We start from the raw sequence: 26676 nt of genomic DNA on the forward strand, positions 1-26676 counted from the left end.
AATTTTAATTATTAAATTAAAATTAAAATATATAAAATTAAATTACATTTAATTAATGTTTGGTTAGGTGCAGAGTCAGAATCAGTTATCCAGGATGAAGAATGCATGCATAGTTCAGTATTTCACAAAACTGTTGTAGGCTTACTGTTAGGCTGCTGTAGTTGATCTGCAAGTTTACTTCAAAAATTACCAGCTTTAAGTTGGACTGGCAAGTTTGATTTTATCAGCAGTGTCCCTGCCAACACTGTGGAGAATGGCCAAGAATTCATGGATAGTGGATGAGACCACTTGTTTGATCATCAGTTTGTGGGTAAATTGCCTTAAAACCAGAGATGCCTGCTCTGAGACGTGAAGATTTAGTTATACTCTTGTTAGGACTTCTGAAACTTCTGCCAAATAAAAATATTTCCACCCATATTTCTCCAACTTTTAAGATTTGTCAGCTGCATACTTTACAGTATGTTCCAGTGAATGTGCAAAGCCACTAGCAAAATCCACTAAACCCTGCTGGTTATAAGCACAGTAATAAGTGTCTGCAGATATTCACTGCTCTGGGACAGAAACAAAGGCATTACCACAAACCAAAAATTAAAGTAGCAAACTACAGCAAGATTTTAATATTTAATTATATTGTCTCTAATAGGCCTTATTTGAATTCATGTGTTGGGGCATCTACATAAAGTTTACTCAAATGCAATTTCTGGATACACTGATGGTTCTTTGATAATGGCTGTGATGCAGCTATGTAGCACTGTGTGGGGTGGTGATGCTACACCAGGCAGTGATAACAAAGTGAGCTGGAGTCCATTTTTGTCCTTTTCGTTCTCAAGAAATTTTTGCATAATGGCATATAAATGTCCTAGAAAGCACTGAAAAGTTGAATGCAGCTGAAAAGCAGCAGTTTATAACTGAGAAACTGGAAGCAGGAAGTGCAAAAAAAACTTCTATTCAGTTGAAATTAAGAATACATAATGCCATAACTATCTATTTTTCAGTGTTCTGTTTACTGTCTTGGCTTTCTCCATTTCAAATACAGGTGTTAACTCTAATCGCTATGACATAAACAAGCTTCTTTAAAGACAGATGTTGGAACATTTGGAAAAAAAATAATTTTATCAACATATTCTTCTGTTGGGATAGCAAGATTTTGTTTTCTTTTGTTAGGTTATGTTTTTATAGCCATGAGGAAAATGATAAGCAAATTTAAGTGATGGCAGATTCTCCATATCACAATTTGCTCAATATTGGAGTGAGAAAGCAATTTTTGAAGTGCTGTTTTTTGTCTAAGCAAATGAATAACAGTGGATAAATAATGAAAAAGGGTGCAGCAACATTTTGTAGCAGTCATATCATCACTATGTAGGCAATAAGCTATATAGTATGATGGTGTTATCTTTTCAAGAATAATATGGAAATATATGTCCTGGGTATTTTGTGGAATGTAGACAGCAAAATAATACCCACTGTAAAGATACTTGAACTTCTTCTCTTGTGAGAAGAAAAAAAAAAAAAAAAAATCAAAGGTGAATTTGTATTCTGTTCATTACGTAGGTAAATTTAACTTACAATTTCACCTAGCGTGAGGTTCCATAGTTTGAGAAAGAAGACAAGTGAGCGATATTTGGTAACAATTTCTAGTTAAGTAACAAATATACCTGTTTATGCTGTACTCACTTCTAAAATATCTAATGCTATTATTAATAAGATAGTTATAGCATTATTTTTATTTTAAGATTAATATAAGCTGCTGCTTGAGGTTATTTAATCGAATATCAATTAATTAATAATTTTATTGAAGGAAGCTAAATTATTCTTTGTCTTTTTTTAGGGGTGATCTCAGATTATGAATCAAAACATGGACATAGGATCTGTTCATCATTTAATGGAAGATATACAGATTTTTAGGACCCAACCAAGACAGCCAAATAAATTAGAAGGAATTTGTCAAACAGATGACGATCTGTGTAATTCAAATCTTCCATCTCAAAATTTTTACCCATATTCACCTCATTGTACACATATGCATATGAATTACTGCAGCGAGTTGGAAATTTTTGAAGCAGTAAGAATTAGAGAACTAGAAGAAGTCAAAGCCAGAGCTGCCCAAATGGAGAAAACCATGCGCTGGTGGTCAGATTGTACTGCTAATTGGAGGGAGAAATGGAGCAAAGTTAGAGCAGAAAGAAATAAAGCCCGAGAGGAAGTCAGACAATTGAGAATAAAATTGGACAGCGTTGTAAAAGAACTGAGTATGCTTAAGAAGATAAACCAGGATTTAGTAACTGAGAAAGAAAGTTTAGAAAATGTAAGTGCATGGAAAACAGTGCATTTCAATTCCTCAGAAATATCTCATATAAAAAAAGACCTAAACCAGTTAACATTTTTGGAACAAGAACCAGTGAAAGAACTGAACAAAACCAACAAGATGCCTTGGACAGAAGACTCAAACAAGGTAAAGAATGATTTTTTTTTTTTTATTTTTTTTTAAGTTCATGAAAAAGAAGAAGATTATGTACTCAGAAATGAGATTTTTCAAGGATTTTCAATAAAATATAATGTGATCTGATCCATAATAAAAGCACTTATTTTGATTTTCACCCATTTTATAATCCTAATATAGAGAAACACAGAACAATTCATATCCCTCAGCTAAAGCTGCAAGTGAAAGGCTGTTATCTGCAACAACCTAATGCTCTGACTATCTTTCACATTACAAGTTATCAGATTATCTCTGAAACTCTATGTTTTTGTGTACTATTACCTCAAAAAAGCAGTGTAGGCTCCTGATATCTAAAATAAAATTTAGTTTTCACTACTTGCAGTTGCTGAAATGAAAGAAAGAGGTGAGGCGAATTCTTCTGCATCGTGAAAAGTTTTTCATTTGGCAAAAAGAGCTATTAAAATCTCAAAAGAAATCCCAATACAGATATCACAGTATCACAGTCTTGTGTGAGTTGGAAGGGACCTTAGAGATCATCAAGTCCAAACCCCAGGGTTAGAGCCTCCTGTGTAGCAGAGCGGCACTTCTACCACTTGCGCCACAGGGGGGATTCGAACCCAAGCCTCCAGTGTTGCAAAGTGGCGTTCTTAACCACTGCGCCACCGGAGGCACACAATTTTCTTATATTTTTTTTCATATATTTTCTTATATTTTTTTTTCTAAGTGTTTTTAGTTTTCCTTATGTTTTGCATGCAAAATCTGCCTTCTCAAAATAGATAATACAACACCTTTTGTTTCTGATTGGGACCCAGACTAGTATGTTATGCACATAACTGGTTCTTACACAAAAGTTGTTAAAGTCCATCATTTGTTTCAACATGACTTACATTAGAAGTCTGAGAGTAGTTATGTGGAATTTCTCAATATTTTGTCTGTACATATAAATTGCTTTCCTGGTTTTCATAATTCCAGGATTCTGTCTTGACAATAGTTATACCAACTAGTGATAACTGGGACCTATTTTTCTGTAGAGAAACCTTTCATAAGTTCACAGAGTGAACAAAGCAATGGTATCTCTCCATCAAGAAGACATTTTTTGCATTAGAGAACTTTCTAACTGTATGTCATTGCAACTATACAAGATGGCATTTATTCCTATTTTTTCCCCTACATGGTTTATATGTTTAGAAGAGCCCTGATAGCTGGCAGAAGTCATATTTAGACTTTTCCTTTATTTACATTTTTCTCAAATGCCATGTTTATCTCTTTACTCAGGATGTGGAGGTAATCAAACATCCCTTAAGAAGCAGTCAGGATACAAAGATGACTCCAAAGCATCTTGATTCCTTTCCCAGTGGATTTACCAGTATTTATTTTGAGGAACCTAAAAAAGGTCTGCACAACGCAGCTCAGACATCAGAGAATGATTTAATGCATGCTTCTGTTCTGCATTTGCATTTGGCTGAGTTACAGAAAATCTTAACCAAAGAAAGAGAGTAAGTGCAAAATATATTCTCCTTGGAGAATTCTTCCTTAGAAATAAGTTTTTAAAGAAACTTTTTGATGTAAATATACTGAAGTTTTGCAGTTATAGCTCATATGTTCTCCTAGGTATTTCTAAGCCCTAATTCAGAAAATATGTATTTTTAAATGGTTTTGGAAATTGGTAATTACATATATTGTGTTTCACAGTAGTGTGTATGTCTCATTTCCTTTGGTTTGCTTATCATTAGCACAAAAAATACTCCATAATACAACTGTTAAGAATATACAGCTAATTAAAAGATTGTACTTAGAGATTTGATACTAATTAAGTGAAATCTAAGCCATGTTATACTCAATTATTGGGTCAACCTGGCATTATAAGAAATTGCCATAGACTCTTTCAAATTTTTGCTAGTAAACAGTGACTGCAGAATGAAGGCCATTTTTGAATTACACCAAAATTTCTTTGCAAGGAAACATGTGGTATGTGATACATGTGCAGCGTGTGAGGTAGTAGGAGACTTTAGTTTCAATGTGACTATAACTTCAAAAGAGATTAAGGTTACTCAGAAAAAGTAAAAATACCTCTTCTATTGCAAATAATATCAAGTTTCAGTTCAACAAGTATGTATTAGACTATGATTAATCTTTCCTGTCATTTTCTTTCTTTTTACAATTTTCCTGTGGATAATTCAAGTCTTAAGTATATTAAATTTTTTTTTAAAAAAAACATTAATGTTAGATTCTTAGAAAGTATTTACTGTGTTATTACATGGGCTAGGAAGCTAGGAAGCTGTAGAAAACATTTTTCATTTATTTATTTATTTATTTATTTATTGAATCATACTGCAGCAGATTACCAAAACTATAATCTATCTTAATAAAAAAAGATTTTATTTTTTGTGGAAGCCAAAATCCAAAAATGATTCAAATTTTATGATATTTCATGAGAGTTCGGAGGCTGATACCTCATAAATCCGCTCTCCCCTGTTTGAAATCTTTAGGGTTCTATGTACTTTATTTCTTCAACAGAGATCATAGTATTCAGAAATTTCCTTTTTAAAAGAATATAATCATTCAATATTTTTAAAACAACACTCCTATTGGATAACAATTTAATAAATCCCTGTTTACCTTTTATTTTGTTTTTGTTAATGTGCCTTTCCAGACACATTCAAACTTCCAGACAGTTTGTAAATGTGTTTCAGGATGCCAGATTTTGATATTTATCCCTAGGTATATACTGACTGTTCTTCACTATGTCATATATTAATAAATTTACTGGGGCATGATAAAAACTGGTGTATGTTTATGCCATGCAACATGCAGCAATTCCAACCTCAGGCCATAACTGCTCATGAAGCAGCGGTTTTCACATAATGGTAGGCATTTGTGCACAACTTCCTCTTTAGGTCTCTTTGGGTAATATTTCCTGTATAAAAAGAGCTTCTGTAAGCAAAATATATTCAGCTGAGACATATGAAGCAATTATGTTTGGCTATGCGCACAAAAGTTACCTATGAAAAGTATTACTAGACAAGCACTAACATAATCTGTGATAATCACTGGTCTCTTGAGTTGCCCTATGAATCTTCGTTGGGCAGACTATTATCTACTAGTTCAGGCAGGTTTAGTCTCTGCTTTTCATGGGAATAGGCTTATTTTGATGACTCGACATCTTCAGATTCCTTTTTTTTTTTCTCTCTCTCTCTCTCTTTTAGTTTTATACTTCTCCACATCAGTATTTTTGCTCCTGAATTCTGATCTGCTAATAATCACTATCTCAACAATCTCATTTCTGTTTGCATAGTTCTAGCTTAAGTACTTTCTCACAGCTTCTTCCTAACAATTTAGAATTTTTCTCAGTAAACTTCAGCCAAGGACACAGCTGTGCGACATCAAAAGCAAACTTGGGTTACAGACAGCTTGAACCTCTAGGCCAAAGGTTACTTTGGCAGCCAGTATGTTCTTGCTCATTCTGTGCAGGACCTCTCAGCAGATCTTTTTGGCTTACTTTCAGTACTCAAGAGTTGTGGCTAGATTTTTTACAAATGGAAACCAGCACTCGTAGAGCTAGCATTTGCCCCTACTTAAATGGCTAACCTCTCTATAAGTAATTTAGGTGGTTCTGGATCAAGAGTATTCAGTTTAGTTATAAAGAAAGAGGCAACAAGAAGACACTTTTCACTCAAATGAATTGCTTCACTGATGAAGTTAACGTTGCTTCCAGGCCTTGAGTCAGACCACTCAGTGATAACTCTGGTGTCTCTGCACAAGCCTACAGTATACTGTGTGAACATGCCCCAAAGGCAAGCCTTGTCAAATATCCTTTTGCTGTTTTCCTTAAGCATAACGATATTGTTGTGGAAGAAAGATTTTAAATAAAATATCCTCAGAATGTAGCTAATTCAACGTGGAAATAGTAACTTTTGTCAAAAGGTTAACAAGTTCTTTTAGTCCCAGAACAGAAAATAACTACTGTGTCATACAACAGTATCTTTCACTACTAGATGAATTTTTGCTTTTTTATCATCAATATTTTTATATTTTTCTTTATATTCATGTTTCATCCATGTAGTATCACAAAACTTATGTAAAATTGTCTTCTCCCAACATAATAATACTTCTTCAGTTTTACTGTTTTTCAGATTGCAGATTCAAGGTCCCGATTTTATATGCTTTTTTCCTACAATGACCTTTATAACTATCTGAATATTCAGGGATTATAAACTACGACCTGTTTTTATTAAAAAGTGTTAGAAATATAAGTTGAATATTTTTATTTGTAATTAAGAGTTGGTTTTTTGGTTGTTTTTTTTTTCTTTTCTTTCATTTCTCTTGTGAGCCAAATTCTGTTTTGTTAGACTATTGCACAGTGGTATACACATATTACACAAATATGAAATGAAATTAAGAAGGCAAGGACATAAATTATGAAAAAGTCATTATTATTCATTGTTATCTTTGGACTTTGGCTGACAGTCTTCGCTGTGGACACAGAAACGAAATTTTTAATGAGTCTCAAAGACAGGAACATCTGTAGTGCTTCATATTTCTTTCATTATATCCTGAACTGCTGATAATACTGTATTTTGAAAAGAGGTAAAAGCCAAAAAAAAAAAAAAAAAACTTCACTGTTTCAGTAGGAGCCATCATTCCTTCTTTGTGAATTACTATTCTAACAATTTTCCAGAATCATAGAAACATAGAATCATAGAGTTAGCCAGGTTGGAAAAGACCTTGAAGATCATCAAGTCCAACCGCAGCCTAACCAGTACCCTAACTCTAAAAACCCTACACTAAATCAGATCCCTGAGTACCACATCCAAACAGCTCTTAAACACAACCAGGGATGGCGATTCAACCACCTACCTGGGGAGCCTATTCCAGTACCTAACTACCCTTTCTGTGAAGAAGTTCTTCCTAATATCCAACCTAAACTTGCCCTGGTGTAAATATTTTACTCAAATAACATTGCAGAGCAGAATCCTTAGAGTTGTCATTTTAGTGAGGATGTAGTATTGCTGAGATAAATAATCGACATTTTCAAAACGTTTTTATTTCATTCTTTCAAGAATTCTTTTTTTTTTTAAACCAGTGTTCTGCACATACTGTATGTATATATTCTGATATACGTGTGTACTTAATCTTTTCCCTGTATCCATTCTCTGAGCATCTTTGCTATTTTACCATATATATTACATGACCAAAATAACTAATTGAAGTTCATTCCCAAATTTTATTAAGTTTAGGACAAGGATTTATTTAATTAAAAATTTGAATTATGTACTGGAATTGTCTGTTCTTTTTAGCAATTTTATTATTATTTTTTTTAATATATATATAACTCTCCTAGAATAATTATGTGGTTATACTACAGATTTAAAATAATTTGAAATATGCAGTTGTAAAAGGCAGTAAAATATAACTGAAGCTTTGAACAGAAGTTAAATGTCATTTATGTTTTGTCATCCTCAAAAAATGTAATGATTTTTAAAACATTTCAGAATGAATCTATTTCTGGAAAAAGAAGTGGAAAAGACAGAAAATGAATTAGCTTTTTGGAAGTGGAAATATGAAGAACTAAAACAATCTAAACTGGAAAGTCTGAACCAGGTATGTTAGCAATACATATTTATCATGTGAAATAAGAAACAGAACTGCGGCTTCTACTTACCTCTTTTAACTAAGAATAAAATTATACTTAGGCTTTATGAAAATAATAAAGAAATATCCATGTTTGTTTGAAAACTGTTTTCACAACAGAACTATAGGATAATTCAAGTTGGGAGAAATCTCAGGTCCAATTGCTGCTCAAATTGGCAGTCTGGCCCACTAGTAGACTTTACTCATGGTGAATAAGGTTCTGGGTTCTGGCAATGCCCAGTCAGAACATCTCTTCTTCCAGGAATACGATTATTTTCTATTGTTCTCCCAGTTTGCACCACTGAAGAATCTGGCTTTATCTTTTTGATAATCCCTTCATAAGTACTGGGACATTGCTATTAAATCCCACTGAAGCGATCTCCACCAAAATGATCAAACCCTGTTCCTTCAGCTTCTCTTTGCAGATCTAGTGCTGTTTTTTGACATTATCTGCAGCTATTTCTCATACTTGCCTTTATGCAATTGTCAAGGACCTCTCTGTTCTCAATCACCTTTCAAAGTCAATAGTGACCTTGGAGGACACCACACTGCTCTCTCAGGACACTTTGGTGAACCCATTGTGTCCTACTGGACAAGATCTCTCCAGTAATCCCTTACACATCCTCATCTACTGTTGTTAAGTTTTCCCCCAGATAACTTTTCAATAGTTCTAGCAGGCCAACAGAGACAGAGTCTGGGGAAACAGGCCTGAGGGCATAGGGGGGTTTGTGAGATCATAGAATCATAGAATACTTAGAGTTGGAAGGGACCTCTGAGGGCCATCTAGTCCAGCTGCCCTGAAATGAACAGGGACATCACAGCTAGTTTACGTTACCCAGGGCCTGATCCAGCCTCACCTCGAAAGTCTCCAGGGATGGAGCATCCACAATACTAGGTAACCAGTTCCAATGCCTTACCATCCTCACAGTGAAAGATTTTTTCTTTATATCTAACCTAAATCTACCCTATTTCAGCTTGAAACCATTTCCCCATGTTCTGTTCCCACAGACCCTGCTAAAAAACCCTGTACTTTCTCAGCCTTCTCTTCCCTGGACTGAAGAGTCCCAGCTCTCTCAGCCTGTCCTCATAGGAGAGGTGTTCAATTCTGTGGTTCATTTTTGTGGCCCTTCTCTGGACTTGCTCCAGCAGGTTTGTGTCTCTCCTGTACTGAGTACTCCTCATCAGGACATAGTACTCCAGGTTAGACCTCACCAGTGTAGAGCAGAGGAGCAGGACCCCCTCCCTCAACCTGCTGGCCATGCTTCTTTTTGAAGCAGCCTAGGATGTGTTTAGCTTTCTGCTCTGTGAGGGCACATTTCTGGTTCACATCCAGCTTGCCATCCACCATTACTCACAGGTCCTTTCTGGTAGACCTGGTCTCAATCCTTTCATCCCCCAGTTTATATTGGTATGGGGGGGTTGTCTCAACCCATGTGCAAGACCTCATGAGGTTCATCTGGGCCCACTGCTCAAGTCTGTTTAGGTCCCTCTGAATAGCAGCTCTGGTGTTCCAACTGTACCCCTCAGCTTGGTGTCATTAGCAAACTTGCTGAGGGTGCACTCAGCCCTACTTTCGATGTCACTGACGAAGATACTAAAGACTATCAGCCCAAGCACTAATCTGTTCTGTGGGGAGGGACGCCCCTATGTCTCTCAATTTTCATTTCGAGGGCTGACTCTTGCTGTGGACTTCGATCCAGAACATTGCGGAGAGACTACCAAGGCCTGTCTGGACCTTAGACCAGTGTTCCCAGCTGCTCATCTGCATGGGCAGAATTGGTACAGAAATGCACGCATCCTGGCAATCAACCAGAAAGAACTATGTTTAGTTACATAACTCAAATATTTTTAGAGCAATTTATTTACTGTGCCAAGTTTGTAGACCTGAAGTACTGTGAAGGACAGACTACTTTTCATGAAAAACAGGAAAGAGGACGCCTGAAGGGATGGAAGTTGACCTCAGATCTAAAAGCAGCCAAAATCTTTTGAGCTCTTCTGTGTAATGGGTGATAGCTGGACTGAAAACTTGTGACTCGGAGAGCTCAGTAAGGATGAGATTGTGATGGGAGTTTGTTACAGGCCACCTGATGAGGTGGAGATTATAATCTTTAAAGAACTCATATCTCTGAATTTCAGAATCTGGTTCTCATGGGGGACCGACAGTACAGCTGCTAGAAGGGCATCATGGTTGGATGCAAAGCAATCTAATTATGGAGAATTTCAGGAATTATTACTCTCTGTAGGCATTAAATGGACTAACTAGTGGTGATGCATAACTAAGTCTGCTGTTAACTGTTATGAAAGAAACTAGTTTAAGATGTGTTTGTGAATAATGTCCTTCTCTATAGTGACTTTGAAATATAGAAGACTGTAGTTCTGAAGGAAATGAGAAAGGCAAGTAGTAAGAAAATACCTTGAACTTAAGGAAATCAGAAAGGAATTTCGATGCCAGAAAACTATACTTTTATATAGAATCATAGAATCACTCAGATTGGAAAAGACCTTAAGATCATCGAGTCTAACCATGACCTAACCATACTACCCTAACAACCCTCTACTAAATCACGTCCCTGAGCACCATATCTAAATGGTTTTTAATACATCCAGGGATGGTGACTCAACCACCTCCCTGGGGAGCTTATTCCAGAGCTTAACAACCCTTTCTGTAACGAAATTTTTCCTGATATCCAAACTAAACTTACCCTGCCGCAACTTGAGGTCATTCCCTCTTGTCTTGTCACCTGTCACCAGTGAGAAGAGACAAACCCCGCTTTTGCTATAAGCACCTTTCAGATACTGGAAGAGAGCAATAAGGTCTCCCCTCAGCCTCCTTTTCCCCAGACTGAAAAACTCCAGTTCCCTCAGTCTCTCCTCATAGGGAATATTCTCCAAGTCCTTCACAAGCCTTGTTGCCCTTCTTTGGACCTGCTCAAGCACCTCAGTGTCCTTTCTGTACCGAGGTTCTCAAAACTGAACAAACTACTCGGCATGTAGCCACACCAGTGCTGAGTACAGGGGCAGGATGACTTCCCTAGTCCTGCTCACCACACCATTCTGGATACAAGCCACCTGGGCAAAGGAGGTCAGACTACAAAAAAAAAATATAGGAACATTCGTTGGACCTACTTGGAGGTGATCCATGAAATCATGGGACAGTTCCATCTGGACATGATAAAAAACTTTACTGAGAGGTTCACAGAGCACTGGAAGTAGCTGCCCAGAGAAGCTGTGGAATCTCTTTCTCTGACGTATTCAGAATGTACCTGGATGCTTTTCTGTGTAACCTACTAATGAACTCGAGTCCCTTCCAATCCTCACAGTTCTGTGATTTTGTGAACAGTGTTAGGAAAGCTACATTCATTCGAATAAAGTTTAATGAGTAGAAGGCTAATAAATACTGTTGTTGTATCTTTCAGAATATAGCTTTCATAAAAATTAGTTAAGGACTTCTTACATCCAACAAAACTCAATTAGTATATATAATTATAAATTGTATATAAAAATAATAGTAACTATACAATTTTTTATTTTTTATTTTTAATGTTTAACATATCTGATTTGGAAAAATCTTGGGAAAATTTACTTTCTTTTCACATTTTGGGAAAGATTTTGATTAGTTTTTTAAATCCCAATTAAATAAGTTTAGATTCAATTAGTTTATTAAATTACAATTATAAGGCAGTGCATATAAAAATGTAGCTTCTTTCACAGATGAGTATCCATAGCAACAAAAGAACATCTTTCTGTCATATTTGAGTCCCTTCAGATTTTAGTTCTTTATTTTATTTGCTCATGAAGTAGGATTTTAGCTTACTGTATAACAGAGGAAGTTCATATTTAATTAATAGTTCTGTTTAAGAAATGCAGTCTTCATATTTTATGGCACTGTCAGCAGAAATGGAACAATAACAATAAGAAATTTTATGAGAGGAGGCTGGTAATAAATAGCTTCCAATTTTTATTTATGTGCATGCGTACATATACATGTGTGTTGATGCTTTTTAAATGGAGGACATGCTGAATTGCTTTAATTGTTAACAGGAGGTGATATTTTGAGCATTCTGTTTGTATTACTGAGATTTACAAGGCATATATCTACTTTTTAAATTACAGAAAAGCATCAGTTTATATTAATCTGGCAAATGTGAATGAAATTACTTTTGCTTGCTGTTGTTGCTTTTATTATTCTTCATTTGTTGGAATGCACAAGTCTTGTGTGTTGTCAATGTACACGTGAATGCCATAGATGAGGAGTGGTTGCTAGAGCCCCATACAAAGTTCTTGGCATTAAGTAGCTCAAAGGGAAAATAAAGGAAAACACAGACACATACTGAACTAAACATGGAATCTCTGTCATATGTACACTTGCAATATAAAATCACATAGGACTTTCTAGATTAACATTTTTAATTACCTCAGGGCTACTTCTATGTACTTGACCAAGATTTTTTGGTTTCAGAGTAAAGCTTAAATTGTTCTTTCCCTTTGTAGATCACCTGACAGCTGCATTGGGTATGTGAAAACATATTTTTTTTAGATTCTCACTGTTAGTGCCACAGCTAACTAGCTGTTTAAAAATGAGTATTAGCACTCCAAGTAATTAATTATGTTCTGTTAAAAGATGAATATTCACTTACCTAAAAGAAAATATATATATATATTTGGAAAGCTTTGATGATCTTGATAAATATATTTTTACAGCACACAATTTTATTAGTTCCCATGAGGGTACTACAAAAGTAATGCCTCCTATTTTCGGATTTTGGCCTACAATGTCAGAGTTTTATGTTGGTGGAATGGAAGTAGAGGTTGAACCTTTCTGACAACATGCCATTACATTTTGTTGCCGTGCAGCAGATGACATCAGAGGGGTGGTCTGACATAATTATGTCTGACATGGAAGTGTGTATGAAGCAAAATGTGTAACTGAATTCCTCCATACAGAAAAAATTGCATCTATTTGTATTCATAAATGCTCGTTGAACACTTAGGGAAACCAAGCCATGGATGTGAGCACAATGAGGCAGTGGGTATTGCTTTTTGGCAGAAATGGCCACAACGGTGGTTCACCTCCACTGGTGCAGAAGTTTATTATGATCATGGCATGCAGGCTCTTGTTCATGGCTGGCAAAAATGCATAGGTAATGGTGGTGACCATGATGAAAAATAGTGTTTTGTAGCTGAGAATTTTCTCTTTCAAAAAGGGTTTTTTTTTGCTCTTTGCATCATGGAAACAAATAGGGAACATTACTTTCTGATCTGCATATGTATGTGGATACTCAGAAGTCCTCATTCCTTTAGATTTTTTCTGCTTTTCCTTAATTTCTTTAACTTCTGTATACATTCTGAAAAACATAAAAACTTCAGAGTCAGTGAAGTTTCTAGCTGAATGTTCACAGTCATCTCTGTGCTATATGGTTTTGTTATGTAATACTTAGTTTTTACATCAATTAACTGACCTTACAATATGGAAGACATAAACAGTGTAACTATGCCTGATCTTTGAGCTCTTTGTAAAACAGTATAAATCCTTGCTGTGCTGCCCAGATGTTTTCAAATCCTGAGTTATAATTAGCAAGACTGAATAAGGTTTTAGAATTTTTATCTTATAACATGCACCACAAAATGTTATTGTTTACACATACTGGAAGTCTTCCTTAACATTTTTTAGCTCCCTTTATTGTTTCTAAATTATACGTGTTTCACATGGTTTAAAACTTAAATAAGATGGACTGCTTATAAAACAACACTGCATTATACTTTGAACAGCAGAAAGCATGCATGTACTGCTATATTCCACTGGTGTGCACTGTAGACTTACAAATGCCACTATAGGCAATGAGTTCTGTGTAAAGAAACATGTACTGCTAGCTAAAGTACAGAATATACTCTTATTGTCTTGGTAATAAATGAAGGAAATTTAAAGACCATTTTTGGGGAACTGAAACAAAAATTATTCTAATTGCTTCTTAAAGACACTGGAAGATAAACATAAAAACAAAACAAAACAAAACAAAAAACAAAAAAAAAAAAACTGTTGATGAAAAAGAACATAAGCTAAATTAGCATTTTGAATCTTTAGGCAGAGGTATGGGGTGGAAACCCCATCGGTTTACCATTGTTCCATCGCTTTTTGCACAGAGTTGAAGATAAGTCACCAGTGTTGTTGCTTTTATACTAGAGCCAATAAATACTGACACTTCAAGTAAGACCTTTCAAGAAAAGTGTTTTCTTTTCTCAGTATGCAAATGTTTTACACTTTTACTTTTTTGAAGGGTACTATAACAAAAACTCTCACTGTTCTTTCCTAGGTGGAAGAAATTCCACAGGAGTAAGTGAGGTTTCTGGAGAAAATTGCTTTAGACATTTATATATTATGGCATAACATTTTGGAACAGCCAATTTTAATTATTTCCACATTTTTTTTTTCAGAAATTTTTAATCTGAAATTTCTTTATAGTGTGAAGAAGCGGAAAAGCTACTTTTCCACAGATGCTGTTTTCAGTCACTTAGCACATACATGAAGAAGAAACAGCATTTCTCTGATAATCTTACAATAAATTTAGATATACATAGTATCTGTTCTATCCCTCATTCTTTGCCTGACCCCAGGATTCATTTTGTTTGCCACCCAGCTCCTGCAGAAAACATCATAATTATTGAAGATAAAACAGTAGGTAAAATGACTATGCTAGCTACCATGAACTGTTCTGTTCAGTTCTCATCTAAGATGAGCAGAAATACCGCTTATGATGTGTGACTGTCATATGAGTAAAATGATGGCCCAAGACTAAAATTTCCAATGGCTTTATATACTACAGAATAATGAGTAGACAGTTGGAATAATTAAAGGAGTTTATGCCAAGTTTGATATCAGAATTCTCAAAGCAGAGTTTTAAAGTATCTTTTGAAAATTTTCTGAAAACAGTGTTTGAGTTATTTTTGAACTTAATTGACTGTATGGGGTGGAAACTTTATGCATTTAATTTCCCTGTGGTAAGGTATTGTTAGTTTTGAAGGAAGTTGATTTAGAATTTGGAGTGTTCCTTGCTGGGCTCTATTGTTCATTTGTTGGAGATGCCAGAGTGGTTTTCAAAGTGAAATGGGATGATGCACACATCTGACTGATGTTCTGATGAAAACAGAGAAAAAATGATTTCAAATATGTGCATTTCTTTCTCTTGTCTTAATAATATTACACATAGTGTGAGAGCAAGAAAAGAATATTGAAGTCCTTCTGAAGCAAAAATTTCAGGACAGTAAAGTTTTTCCAGTTTCCATAAATCTTCCCAAAATGTACATACATGTATGTAATGTATAATGTACTAGTACTTAGTCGGGCCACTAAGATGGTGAAGGGCCTGGAGCATCTCCCCTATGAGGAGAGACTTAGAGAACTGGGTCTGTTTAGCCTTGAGAAAAGAAGGCTGAGAGGGGACTTGATCCAGGTTTATAAATACCTGAGGTGTGGGAGCCATAGTGGTGAGGCTCGTCTCTTTTCAGTAGTGCGTGGGGATAGGACTAGGGGTAATGGGATGAAAGTACAGGATAGGAAGTTCCGCACAAATGTGCGGAAGAACTTCTTTACAGTGAGGGTGACGGAGCACTGGAACAGGCTGCCCAGGGAGGTGGTGGAGTCTCCTTCTCTGGAGATATTTAAGACCCGCCTGGACACCTTCCTGTGTGACATGGTGTAGGGAGCCTGCTTTGGCAGGGGGGTTGGACTCGATGATCTCTAGAGGTCCCTTCCAACCCCTACAATTCTGTGATTCTGTGATTCTGTGATATTTAGTGCTATTTTTAGAAATTACATACTTAACGTGAATGTTTTCCTTTCATGAAGTATAATTTGTCATGATACATAATGTCAAAATTCCATTTGATTAGCTGTTTTTCAAGAAATGCAATTCAGAAAGTGCAGGAAAGCCTACCTCCTCACTTCTCCCCTTAGACTTGTTTAAATTTAAACTGTACTAAGATGTACTTGTGGATTTTTCCTAAGTTTCCTTTGCACAAATTCAATGGATAGACATTTTAACAGAATCTTGTAATTTTTTTCACTTTCTAAATTTATCATATTTCAGCTTGGCCAATTTTAAGAGAACCACACAGAATATTAGTTTATTTTCCAATTTTTTTTGGAATTTTTTTTGGAGTGGCTGACATGCCAGAAGGCACTGTTGCCATCCAGTGAAACCTAGACAGACTGGAGAGTTGGATGGGGAAAAATTTAATGAAATACAACAAGGCCAAGTGTACTTGCACCTGGGCAAGAACAACTCCAGGTATCTGTATAGATTGGAAACTGACCTGTTTGAGAACAGTGTTGGGGAAAGGGACCCGCGGGTCTTGGTAGACAGCAGGATGACCATAAATTAGCACTTTGGCCTTGTGGCCAAGAAGGCCAATGGCTTCCTGGGGTGTGTTTTTTGAGTTTACATTCTATATTCTAAGTACTATTACTGAAAAAAGAAACAATGAAGTAATGAATTGCTGAAGTTTAATCAGTGTGTGAAGGGTGCTTTGACTGTTGCCATTGTATTTATGTATTCTTGGTACAATTTATTAACAAGTACACTGAAAACTGTAAACAGAAACAGTTTTGTGTCTTATTTCCTGTCTACCAGTTAATTGAGTTATCTTCTTTCTTTTAGCCAGAACATTAGAATGATACATGAATTTATTAAAAAAAAATAATAATTAATACACAGAAATAGATTAGAACTTGAAACAAAGGCATGCTGATATAATCTGGATTATAATCAAGTTTGTATGCTGTTTCTCTGTAAAAATGCTTATATTTTTAATTATCTTTGGTAAATTATAGGTAAACTTTTAGTGCTTTGATGATTGAGATTAATGATATAATCATTCAACCTTTTGCAGACAAAAGAAGTTTATTTATGCAACAAGCACACCCTGTATGCATATTTCTATACATGAGCATGCAAACTGGCAAGTCTTGATGGTGGGAAAGATTTGAATTAGTCAGTCTCAGCTTTCTAAGAGGGTAGTCTGTGTTCCTCCTTATTTTAGGGAGAAAGTTGTACCATTATGTTTGGAGAGGAAAGAAACGGCATCCTCCTTTCATCGTCTTTCCCCTGGTAACAGCAATAGGAACAGTAACTTCTGGTCATTAAAAATCTTAAACTGAAAAATTTCAGCTTGCACTTCTAACACTATTGAGATGAAAAGGAAAACAGAGTTTAATAAAATATGTCAAGTAATAAAAATGTTCTCAGCATAGGCCTGTTATATTTTCTTTTGAAATGTAAACCAAAATATCTATATTGAACATTTAATTATGCTGGGGAGTTAGTGAACAGGGTTTTTGATTTTTTTTCTAATAAAGCTAAGATGTCACTGAGGCAAGTTAAGGGATGAAAGTTCATGTTTTTCTTCAGATCTTTTGGTGCAGAATGATCCAAACCAGATGCCCTTAGAGATTTAAAATTAAATTAAGAGACGTAATTGCTGTAATCCCTATGCCAAAAACAATCTTCACCATTTACTTAGATTTTAACACAGTTTGCTCAATCTATTACCACCATTACCCCCACTGTGTTCTGTCACAGTCTAAACAACTGCAAGAAAAGCATGATACTGTTTGCAAAGAAAGCAAGCAGAAAAAATATTTGTGTCTGAATGATAAGAGTTCTAACTTGCCTTTGCTTAGTAGTGAAACACAACAAATTAAAGCATGATTTATTTATTTATTTATTTATTTATTTATTTATTTATTTATTGCATTAAATTAGCTTCAAATAATTTTTGTGGACCAGTTCATTGCCAATATGGGAGATTTGCTTGTGTACTCTCATAATTAAAGTTCCACTTCTTCATAAATAGTAGCAAAAGCAACCCTGCATATGTTATTGCATCAACATGCTGATTCTCAAAATGAGTGATGGATTGTCAAGCTTTGAGTGTTCTGGTTGCATCCTTTATGAATTTCAAGCTATATTCTCCAAGGGATTAACTGAAATGTGAATTTCTTTCTTGAGTGAGATTACAGAACAATTTAAAATTATCTAAAGAACTGCTCTTAGACTACTCATATTCTTTTTTTGGTACACTTAGATTATTCTTAGTTGAAGCTATAATTATTCTGTTCTGCTTCAGGCAAAAAAAAAAAAAAAAGAAAAAAAAAGAAATGTAGTTTGGGAATTAAGTCATTAACCCCATCTCAGTTATCAATGCGTGTAGTAACATAGGAAATGAGCATGTTATTCAATCCACTTTTATATGAGATCATGCTTATTGTGCTTGTCTATTCATTGATATTTTGCTAAATAGGACAAAAAATACAATGATTATTTGAAGAATATGCATTAATAAAGTTTCTACAAAAAGATGCTGTAGATGGCACATATATCCATAGACATCTAGATTCAGTCTCCAATTACAGGAAGCACTTGAATCTGAGTTTTTGTCAAAAAAATATCTTTCATGTCAAAAGATGCTTCAAGAATGGCTAATATGAAACTTATGAGTGTGCATTCACTGAATTCTGTTGGAAATATTTTATATTCACACATTTGTGTAAGAATTGTCTTCAATGTGTACACTCTTCTTCCCATGGGAACCGAGACTTCAACTTTGATTTCTGATATCATGAACTGCTCTGAGGATCAGTGTCTTCAGATTTGTGTGCATGCTCAAGGTAGAATTACAAGTATATGAGTTTTGAACAGTTTAAAGAAGTTGGGAAACCTTTAGAAGTGGCTAGTATGAAGTAGGCTAGAAGAGCTTATTTTTCCAAATAGTTAATATTGTACAAGCTGAAAGATGTTGCAGGCGTCCTACTGCCTTTGCCTACTTTCCTTTTCACTTTCTGGCTTCTTACACTCCTCCACTTCCCAGTTTTTGGTTTTTCCTGCCCCTTCAGCCTCCCCTCAGGGTCTCAGGGAAGATCTAGTCCATTTCTGTCTCATTCTCTCTAGTGCTGTGCAGTCTGGTAAGCTCTTCCGCAAAGGTCCTCCGTATGGATTGTTCACATCCTGCAGTCCCTGAGACTGTATGCCCCAGTGAGAGGCCCCAAGGATTCCTTACAGTCTGAGCTGCATCTTCCTCCTGAAGCTCTGTTGGGGTCTAAGAATTTGATAGTAAAGGGACAGTTAGTCCAGCAGCTCTCCAGAGATTCCTTAGATGGTTACTGACAAAGTGCCCAGTAACTGAAGGAGAGACTTAGCTGAATACTTTCAACTTCAGTCTGGAATATTTACTTACTAAATGCACTCACTACTTCAGTCAGCATCAATATTAATGACAAAATTTAAGAAAAGTTCTTACTCAAATATTTTATTTTGATGTATGCAAATATATGGTCTGCTACCTTTTGACAGCAAATATGAATGTAATCTGAGAGCTCCCAAGAAGGAATGGTGATTAAATATTAAAATATTTATAGTAACAAATATGAAAGAGAAAGAGTGAACTCTGAAATAAGGCTGATATTGTATTTTGTTTTGCAAAGTGTATGGAAATTGTTACATATATATATATATTAATTAGTTTTACTAATTAATTTTTTATTTAGAGAGAAGTTGCATTAGTTTTCATAGTAATAAAGCATTCTTTTTTAGAGACATGTGGCCTAGGAATAAGTTTTGTGACTTATCTCAACTGCAAATACCTATTTGACAGAAGTGTCAAGTGTTCTTATGGACTAGGAATTTGTGAGGTTTGCATCTTGAATTACAGATTGTTGAAAGTATAGAAGTTTTGTTCCAAAACAGAAAAAAAGTGCACTGTTCTTTTCACACTTGCACTAGTAAGCTGGATGATCAGAACATGTGGGCATGTTTCATTTCCTTAACATCTTCCTTATTTTATTTCCATATGAAAAAATGTAAATATTTCTCTTTTGTTTAAAGTAAGATAAATCACAGTAAAAAAAATAGCATATTATGTTTTGGTGGTGTTGTTACTGATCCCAAGAGTTTAGGAAGGTCAAATTATTTATTCTGTTTTTTCAGATAATTGATGACTATAGATTTTTGGACAGACATAATAGATATAGGTATCTCTGATACTCGGTGGGAAAAAAAAATAGAGAAAGAGAAAGAAAAAGAGAAAGAGAAAGAAAAAGAGAAAGAAAAAAAAGAAAAAGAAAGAGAAAAAGAAAAAGAAAAAGAAAAAAAAGAAAAAGAAAAAGAAAAGGAAAAAAAGAAAAAGAAAAAGAAAAAGAAAAGAAAAGAAAAGAAAAGAAAAGAAAAGAAAAGAAAAGAAAAGAAAAGAAAAGAAAAGAAAAGAAAAGAAAAGAAAAGAAAAGAAAAAAAAAAGAAAGAGAAAAAGAAAAAGAAAAGAAAAGAAAAGAAAAAGAAAAAGAAAAAGAAGAAAAAGAAAAGTGTTCTTTTGAATGCACATTAGATTCTCGTGAAATCAGCAGGGTAATTTTAAATGTCTTCATGTGAATTCTTTGCTTGAAGTTGGGCTCCACCAGATATATTATGCTCCACATAGATGATACACTTGAGAGATGAATGTAGCAAAGATCAGAATAATCTTATCTTTCATGTCCTTTAAATTAATGAATGTTACTTCAGACAGCTAAAGCTGCATTAAGGATTATGTAAGGTGAATACAGTTTCTAGGGTTTTTATGATTCTGTTTATTTAACATAATATGCAGTCAATATAAATTGTATTTAAAAGAAAATGATAAAAGCAATGACAGAGTCAACATGGATGGAAAGATCTGTGAGGCGAAGAGTGATTTACCCACCTCACTCCAAGCATTTTCATTTCTCAAACTTATTCATACTTCTCTGAAAGTTATTCCACGATTGTTCTAAAGTTTCTGCCTATATATTTTTATGCCTCTAAGAACATCTTAGATTTCTGCAGAAATCACTCTTTCAGTAAGTTAGCCATATACCCAAAAGTATTTTCTCTGTGAGTAGATAGGAAGGATGAAAATAAATGCCAATAAATCAGCAAATTCCTTTTTATGTCAACATAGTGTCAAAACAGTATAATAATATCAGGTTCCTGCAGACTTGAACATTTGAGTAGTACTAGAAGGAAGAAATATTTGATTACTAAACATACTAGGGCTCAGATAAATATGTTGTTATGAATATAAACATTCATTAAAAGTTCAGTTTTTGCAGGTCTTGCTGCCTCAAGATATTGTCAGACAAGATAACATTTCTCATTTATTAGTATAGTTTCTGATGGACTAGCCAAGGTTCTTGGCAGATTTGCTTACACTAAGAAATAAAGCAGCGTACTTTTTTTTTTTCCTATACTGCATATTGAGGCACTTGTCAAAGAAAAAGGGAAATAACATTTGTCATACCTTTCCTATGGTAGGATGATATCCATTCTAGTAGTATTCAATTACTTTTTTTTGAGATGACAAGCAAAAAAGTTACATAAACAGTCTCACATACTGTAAATATTCATTAACAAACTGCCTCATGATTTTGCTTGCCATTGCACCTGTGCACAGTAGTACTGAGCTGGTAAGCAGATGTGAATCCTTTCAGAATCAGGAGCTTTTGCAGTTGCCATCCAAGTCTTCCAGCAGCAGTAATCTCAAAAGAAATAAAATGCACCAAAACAGTTGTATTACAGGTAACAAAGACTCCTTAAAGTATTTCCAATCCTCTTGGACATGAGCATCTTGATCATTTTCTTACACATTTCTGAAGGAAAGGTATGCAGTGGAATGGCACTGTAGTCATCTAAGGAAAATCAATAGAAAAAAATAATAGAAAAAAGAAATCTACTAGTAGAAAATCAATAGGTAGAATTAAATAAATAGATCATCAAATATAATGTCTTTAAATTCTTCTTGAATCTTCTTGAATTGGAATGGTTTTAGCAGCTGGATTTCCTTCAAATAGCATTTTTATCATATGAAAATACCTTTTCTTGTTTTGTTATTTATTTATTTATTTATTTATTTATTTTCTAATTCAGATTTTTTCTTCCTTTCCTTCATATATATATATATATTTTCCATGCTGGAAGAAGATGACTATGCTGATAGTAGTCTACTTGCATAAAATAAGAATTTACCTCCAGAAACTTAAATTGAAAATTATTCCCAGACAGAATTCTCTTTTGTTTAGGAAGAAATATGATATTAGCACAGATTATAAGTGGTATTACTCTAATGAATTTCTAACAACAAATTCAATTCAGCATATAGAACATGGATTTGAGTCAAGAGGTATGGAGTTCTGAGAGCCTCAGAGGGGAATGAGGAAGAGCTGCTTGCTGTTGCTGGAAGATGTGATGGTAGGAAAGACTGTGAAGCAGGAACTAAAACTTCATATGTTAGATAATCAATGTTCAGTGATAGAAGTATTTCACAGATAATTTTAGGAAGGAGGTTTTTAATGTTACCATATTCTTATCAACTTGTGCACATAAATTTAGATATTTTATTAGTTATCTCACTTCAATTATATTTTCTATTATTATTTTAGAGTTCAGAATTCAATTGTAAATTAAAATATATAAAATTAGTAAATTATAACAAAAATGCAATCTTCTTTTTTTTTCCCCATGGTAATTTCAGAATGTGAAATTTCACCAAGATAGGGCAAAAGTTCTGGGGGTTTTGTAATAGAACTGCTAGGATTCAGCAGGAACAGTGCACATGGGGTGCAGTACTACAGCACATAAGAAGAGCAGAGCCATCTCTGGGGCTGTTATCTGTTATCACCAGAGAAGTCCACAGGGGTTAGGTAAGCTCATGGCCAAGGCAGCAAGACACATAAGGAGAGAAGGGTTAGGAATACCAAGATCTGACAGCAGATACTGTTCAGATATTTGAGAGATACTACAAGAGTTTTCTTTTTATTAAACAGTAATCCATGTTTCTTTGAGTCTTGGGTCTATAGGTCATATTTGTCTTGCCTGTAGATTATAAGTATGAAGACAGACAGTATTAGAAACTGATATTTCAGTTTGATTGAGCAAGGCTCAGACTTTAAATAAAATAATGAAAATGTTCTGTTGTTAGCCATTTCTGTTGGGAAAAAGATCTTGCATATAATGTGGAATTTTTTTTTTATTATTATTTTTTTTTGTTCAGATGTCTGGAGAATATTTGTGAGAAAATGCTATTATTAAAAAGCGCTACAGAGAATTTCATGTTGAACCAACATTTTCTGTTTCTGATCTCATTGTGAGTTTGTACCAGATAAAATCAAAACCATAGCTTCTAGCCATAGTGCTTGTCTTCTGTCCATTTCTCTTTTAAATACTTTCTTTTGACAGCCCGAAGTTTCTAAAATACTTTCCTAGCTTTTCCAAGTCTCATAGAAAACTAACAGAACCATCTGCTAATAACAAACAAACAAACAAACCAAACCAAAAACAAAAATAATAATTAAAAAAAAATGCTGTTTTCTGGAACTTCCATGAGAGATTTCAGTGTAGTTTTCCTGAGTTTTCCACTTTCCATTTGAAATCACACATTTCTTCTTCCTCATCCTGTATTTGTTATCATTATTTCCATTAAAATGACTAGGTATTGCCCTCCAGCCTACTTCATCCTCCTTAGAAGGAAGGAGAAAAATCTTGCTCCAGTGAAACTCTTTAAGCCTGAAGAACTCTTATGTTGCTTTAAACAGAAGTATACCTTTAAGAACTTTTTCTGTAATTTAACCACATTAGGAAGAGTTCCTGTTTCTGTCTGTTTTTGTTTTTTGTTTGTTTGTTTGTGGTTTTTTTGTTGTTGTTGTTGTTTTGTTCAGGACCTCTGTCCTTTATACTTAAAATACTTATTTTACAAAGTTGTCTCTTAAGAAATACAGATTTGTCTGCATGTGTGTGTGTGTACACAGATTCACACATATATGTTACATACAGATGCATATCCTCTGAAATTTTATTCTGTAGTTCCAAAGCAGCTAATATTTCTTGAGCATTTGCCTTTCTTTGCATTTTCAGTAGCATTTGGCTTAGCTTCCTTACTGAGAAAAGTTCCTCTAGTTGCTTTTCCATCTTGTTGTATTGGTCTCACAGTAACTGTCTTTGACTGCGAAGTGGAAAGTGGATCTGCTACTTACATAGTGAATTACGTGATTTTCAGGCTTTTGAAACTATGCAGCAAGGAGTAGATCATACAGTCCCAAAGTGTGTGGGGTTGTGTTAATGTTAAATTCAGTGAGCGGGATTAGGTATCTTGGAGAACCTTCAGGAGTACAGTTGTGAGACAGTATACGGAGTTCATCAGCTTATTATAACTTGTTTCATTTTATTTTAGTGAAAAACTTACTTTCCATAAAGGCTTGTATTTGGAAAATGAAGTTGGTGAGTTTTTTCAATTAGCGAACAAACAATATCATAGATCTTGTTTCTAGAGGGAATCAGATTCCTGAAGGTTTTTTTGTTTGTTTGTTTGGTTTGGTTTTATTTTGTTTTACTTTGTTTTAATGAGGATTTGTTCCCAAAAATCTGAGTTAATGTCTAACACTGCTGTTAGTTATTGTGTCTAATCTTTTCCAGAAGCTACAGCAGGAAGTTATAAAAAGACCCTTCTTACATCTGAAAGTGGTCTCAGCAGACATGAATGCATTCTAAAACAGAATAACAATTCTGTAAGACTTTAGTAAAAAATGCAATGAGAGGGGTCATCAAATACAGATTTTGCTTGTTCTAACATTAAAAACCTGATCTTTTTGCTTAGCTTTAATCTCCTTACACATCTTGAAGTAATAACATAAATGATGAAGAAGCAATTTTCTAAAGATTTTTATTATGTGTTTTATATGCGTGTACCTTAACCTCTAATTTAAAAATAAAGCCTCTTCAGATTAGAAAAGCGGTAGTGTGATTTCTGACTGAATATCTATATTTCGCCTTTGAAGGACAGTGTAATAGCAAGAGAACATAACCTTATAATTTCTATTTTACTCTTAAAAAAGAAATTAACATTTATCACTGAAACCTGCTTTATTTTATTTATTTATTTTTTCAAATTTAAAAGGTTTAAAAATATTGTACATGCACAGCTTTTCTGAGGCTTTTGTAATGAACAAGCAATTGCTTTTTTTTCTGACCAATCATTAAGCTATTTGAAATGTGCTTTATTTCCTAATCAAGTTAAGAGAGTAAAGCTATCTAATTGAACATGTAGTTGAATTGTCATAGGAAATATTTCTCACACATTCAATACCAATACAACTGCAATTATTAAAGTTGTTTTGAAAATGTGTCTTGAGTAAAAAAGGAGAGATAAAATTGGATTCATGCATCTCACCGGAAAATTATTGAATAGCAAATATTTTTATATCATCTTGTGACTTTATTCTGGAGATCTTTGTTTATCTAGTATATTAAATGTTAAAAATTATCATTATAGACATGAGCTTGTAGACATCCTGGCTGCACTGAATTCAGGTTTTACAGACACAGATAAGTAAATTTATCTTCAACATCACCTCTTGGCTTAGTAGTCATCTTGGGCTTAATTGCTTGACTGAAATTCAACCTTGGATGGCTTTGTGTTTTCTCTCTATGTGAAGCCAGCCAAAAATGAATTGGTATTGATTAGCATCATCATTGTGAAAAGGTGAACTCTGAAGCATAAAACTTGAGTTGTGTCTTTTGGCAGATACTTTGAATAAACTTTCATGTTCCAAATCTTTCATGGGCACTTAAGAGACATTATTCCTTTTTAAAAAACAAAAACAAACAAAAATACAGTTTTTGTGACTGTAGTCCAATAGACAGTAGTTGAATTTTATAAATCGGAGTAATATGAGGGAAAAATAACTGGATGGTAAACAGATCTATGTGGTTTTATTTTCCAGTTATCATACATACATTCATTGTATGGAATTTAAATATGTGGGCATCTAACATTTTAGAGTTGGAGTTAACATCTTAGGCTCCTCCTGTCACTTGTGTGAAGATCATATGGAAGAAAACAGTCCCTGGTTCCCGGTTTAATATTATTGCAGATGCTTATCACATTCTAGAGAATTTATTTAAGTAGTACTAAGTAATGAGATGGCATAAATGTATAACACATAGTCTCTTCACTCTGCTGTATCTTTGTAAATGCAGATAGGAAAACAAAGGGAAAAAAAATAAACAAAACCAACAACAACCAAGTGACTAATTTTGTAGCTGTGTATACAAAGACAGATCTGTGACTGCTGAATAGTGTAATGCTTTGAAAAGTCAAAATTAGTTCCCAGATAATCTGTTAATATAATGCAGAGCATAAAAGGAATGTGTTTCTTGCTTGCTTGCTACTGTACCTAATTTTAGATTAAAAGCCCATTTTAGTTTTAAGCACTCTTTTGGACCTCTTTCCAAATGTTACCCTTAAGACTGACCAGCGTTTAAAGAGTGGCTGAGTGGCTTTTTGTTCTATTTTGTTTTGTTTTTAAAGAAAAATGAGTAATCCACGATGAGAAGCAACAGCCTGAGGAACAAGCTTTTGTTGGTAGGATGAAATGTCTTTAAAAATAATCCATTCAGTCTATAACTCTTTGACAACTGACTTTTTAGTTGGCACCCATTCTCTGTATTTATGTGAATGGACTTTGAATTTGGATTTGGCTCTAATTAATTTGATAAATAAGTACTCTCTTGTAATTTCAGAGTTCTTTTGTCTTTGATTTCCTATTATTC

General features: G+C 34.4%; 1 protein-coding gene across 7 annotated transcripts in view; it reads left to right on the top strand.

Annotated features, from left to right (window-relative positions):
• The window catches only part of CCDC102B (coiled-coil domain containing 102B), a 116176-nt gene that overhangs the window by 15808 nt on the left and 73692 nt on the right, over nt 1-26676 (top strand). For all 7 annotated transcript variants that reach the window (XM_085537551.1, XM_085537553.1, XM_015855189.2 and 4 more), the window contains 3 exons: nt 1829-2452; nt 3716-3936; nt 7933-8041. In XM_085537551.1, coding sequence (XP_085393677.1) covers nt 1844-2452; nt 3716-3936; nt 7933-8041 — 939 coding nt within the window. In that variant the 5' untranslated portion in view covers nt 1829-1843. The remainder of the gene's footprint in view (nt 1-1828; nt 2453-3715; nt 3937-7932; nt 8042-26676) is intronic.

This window comes from Coturnix japonica, chromosome 2 (assembly GCF_054131305.1).
Source record: "Coturnix japonica strain WE chromosome 2, WE-NBRP24, whole genome shotgun sequence".
NCBI classification, from domain to species: Eukaryota; Metazoa; Chordata; class Aves; order Galliformes; family Phasianidae; genus Coturnix; species Coturnix japonica.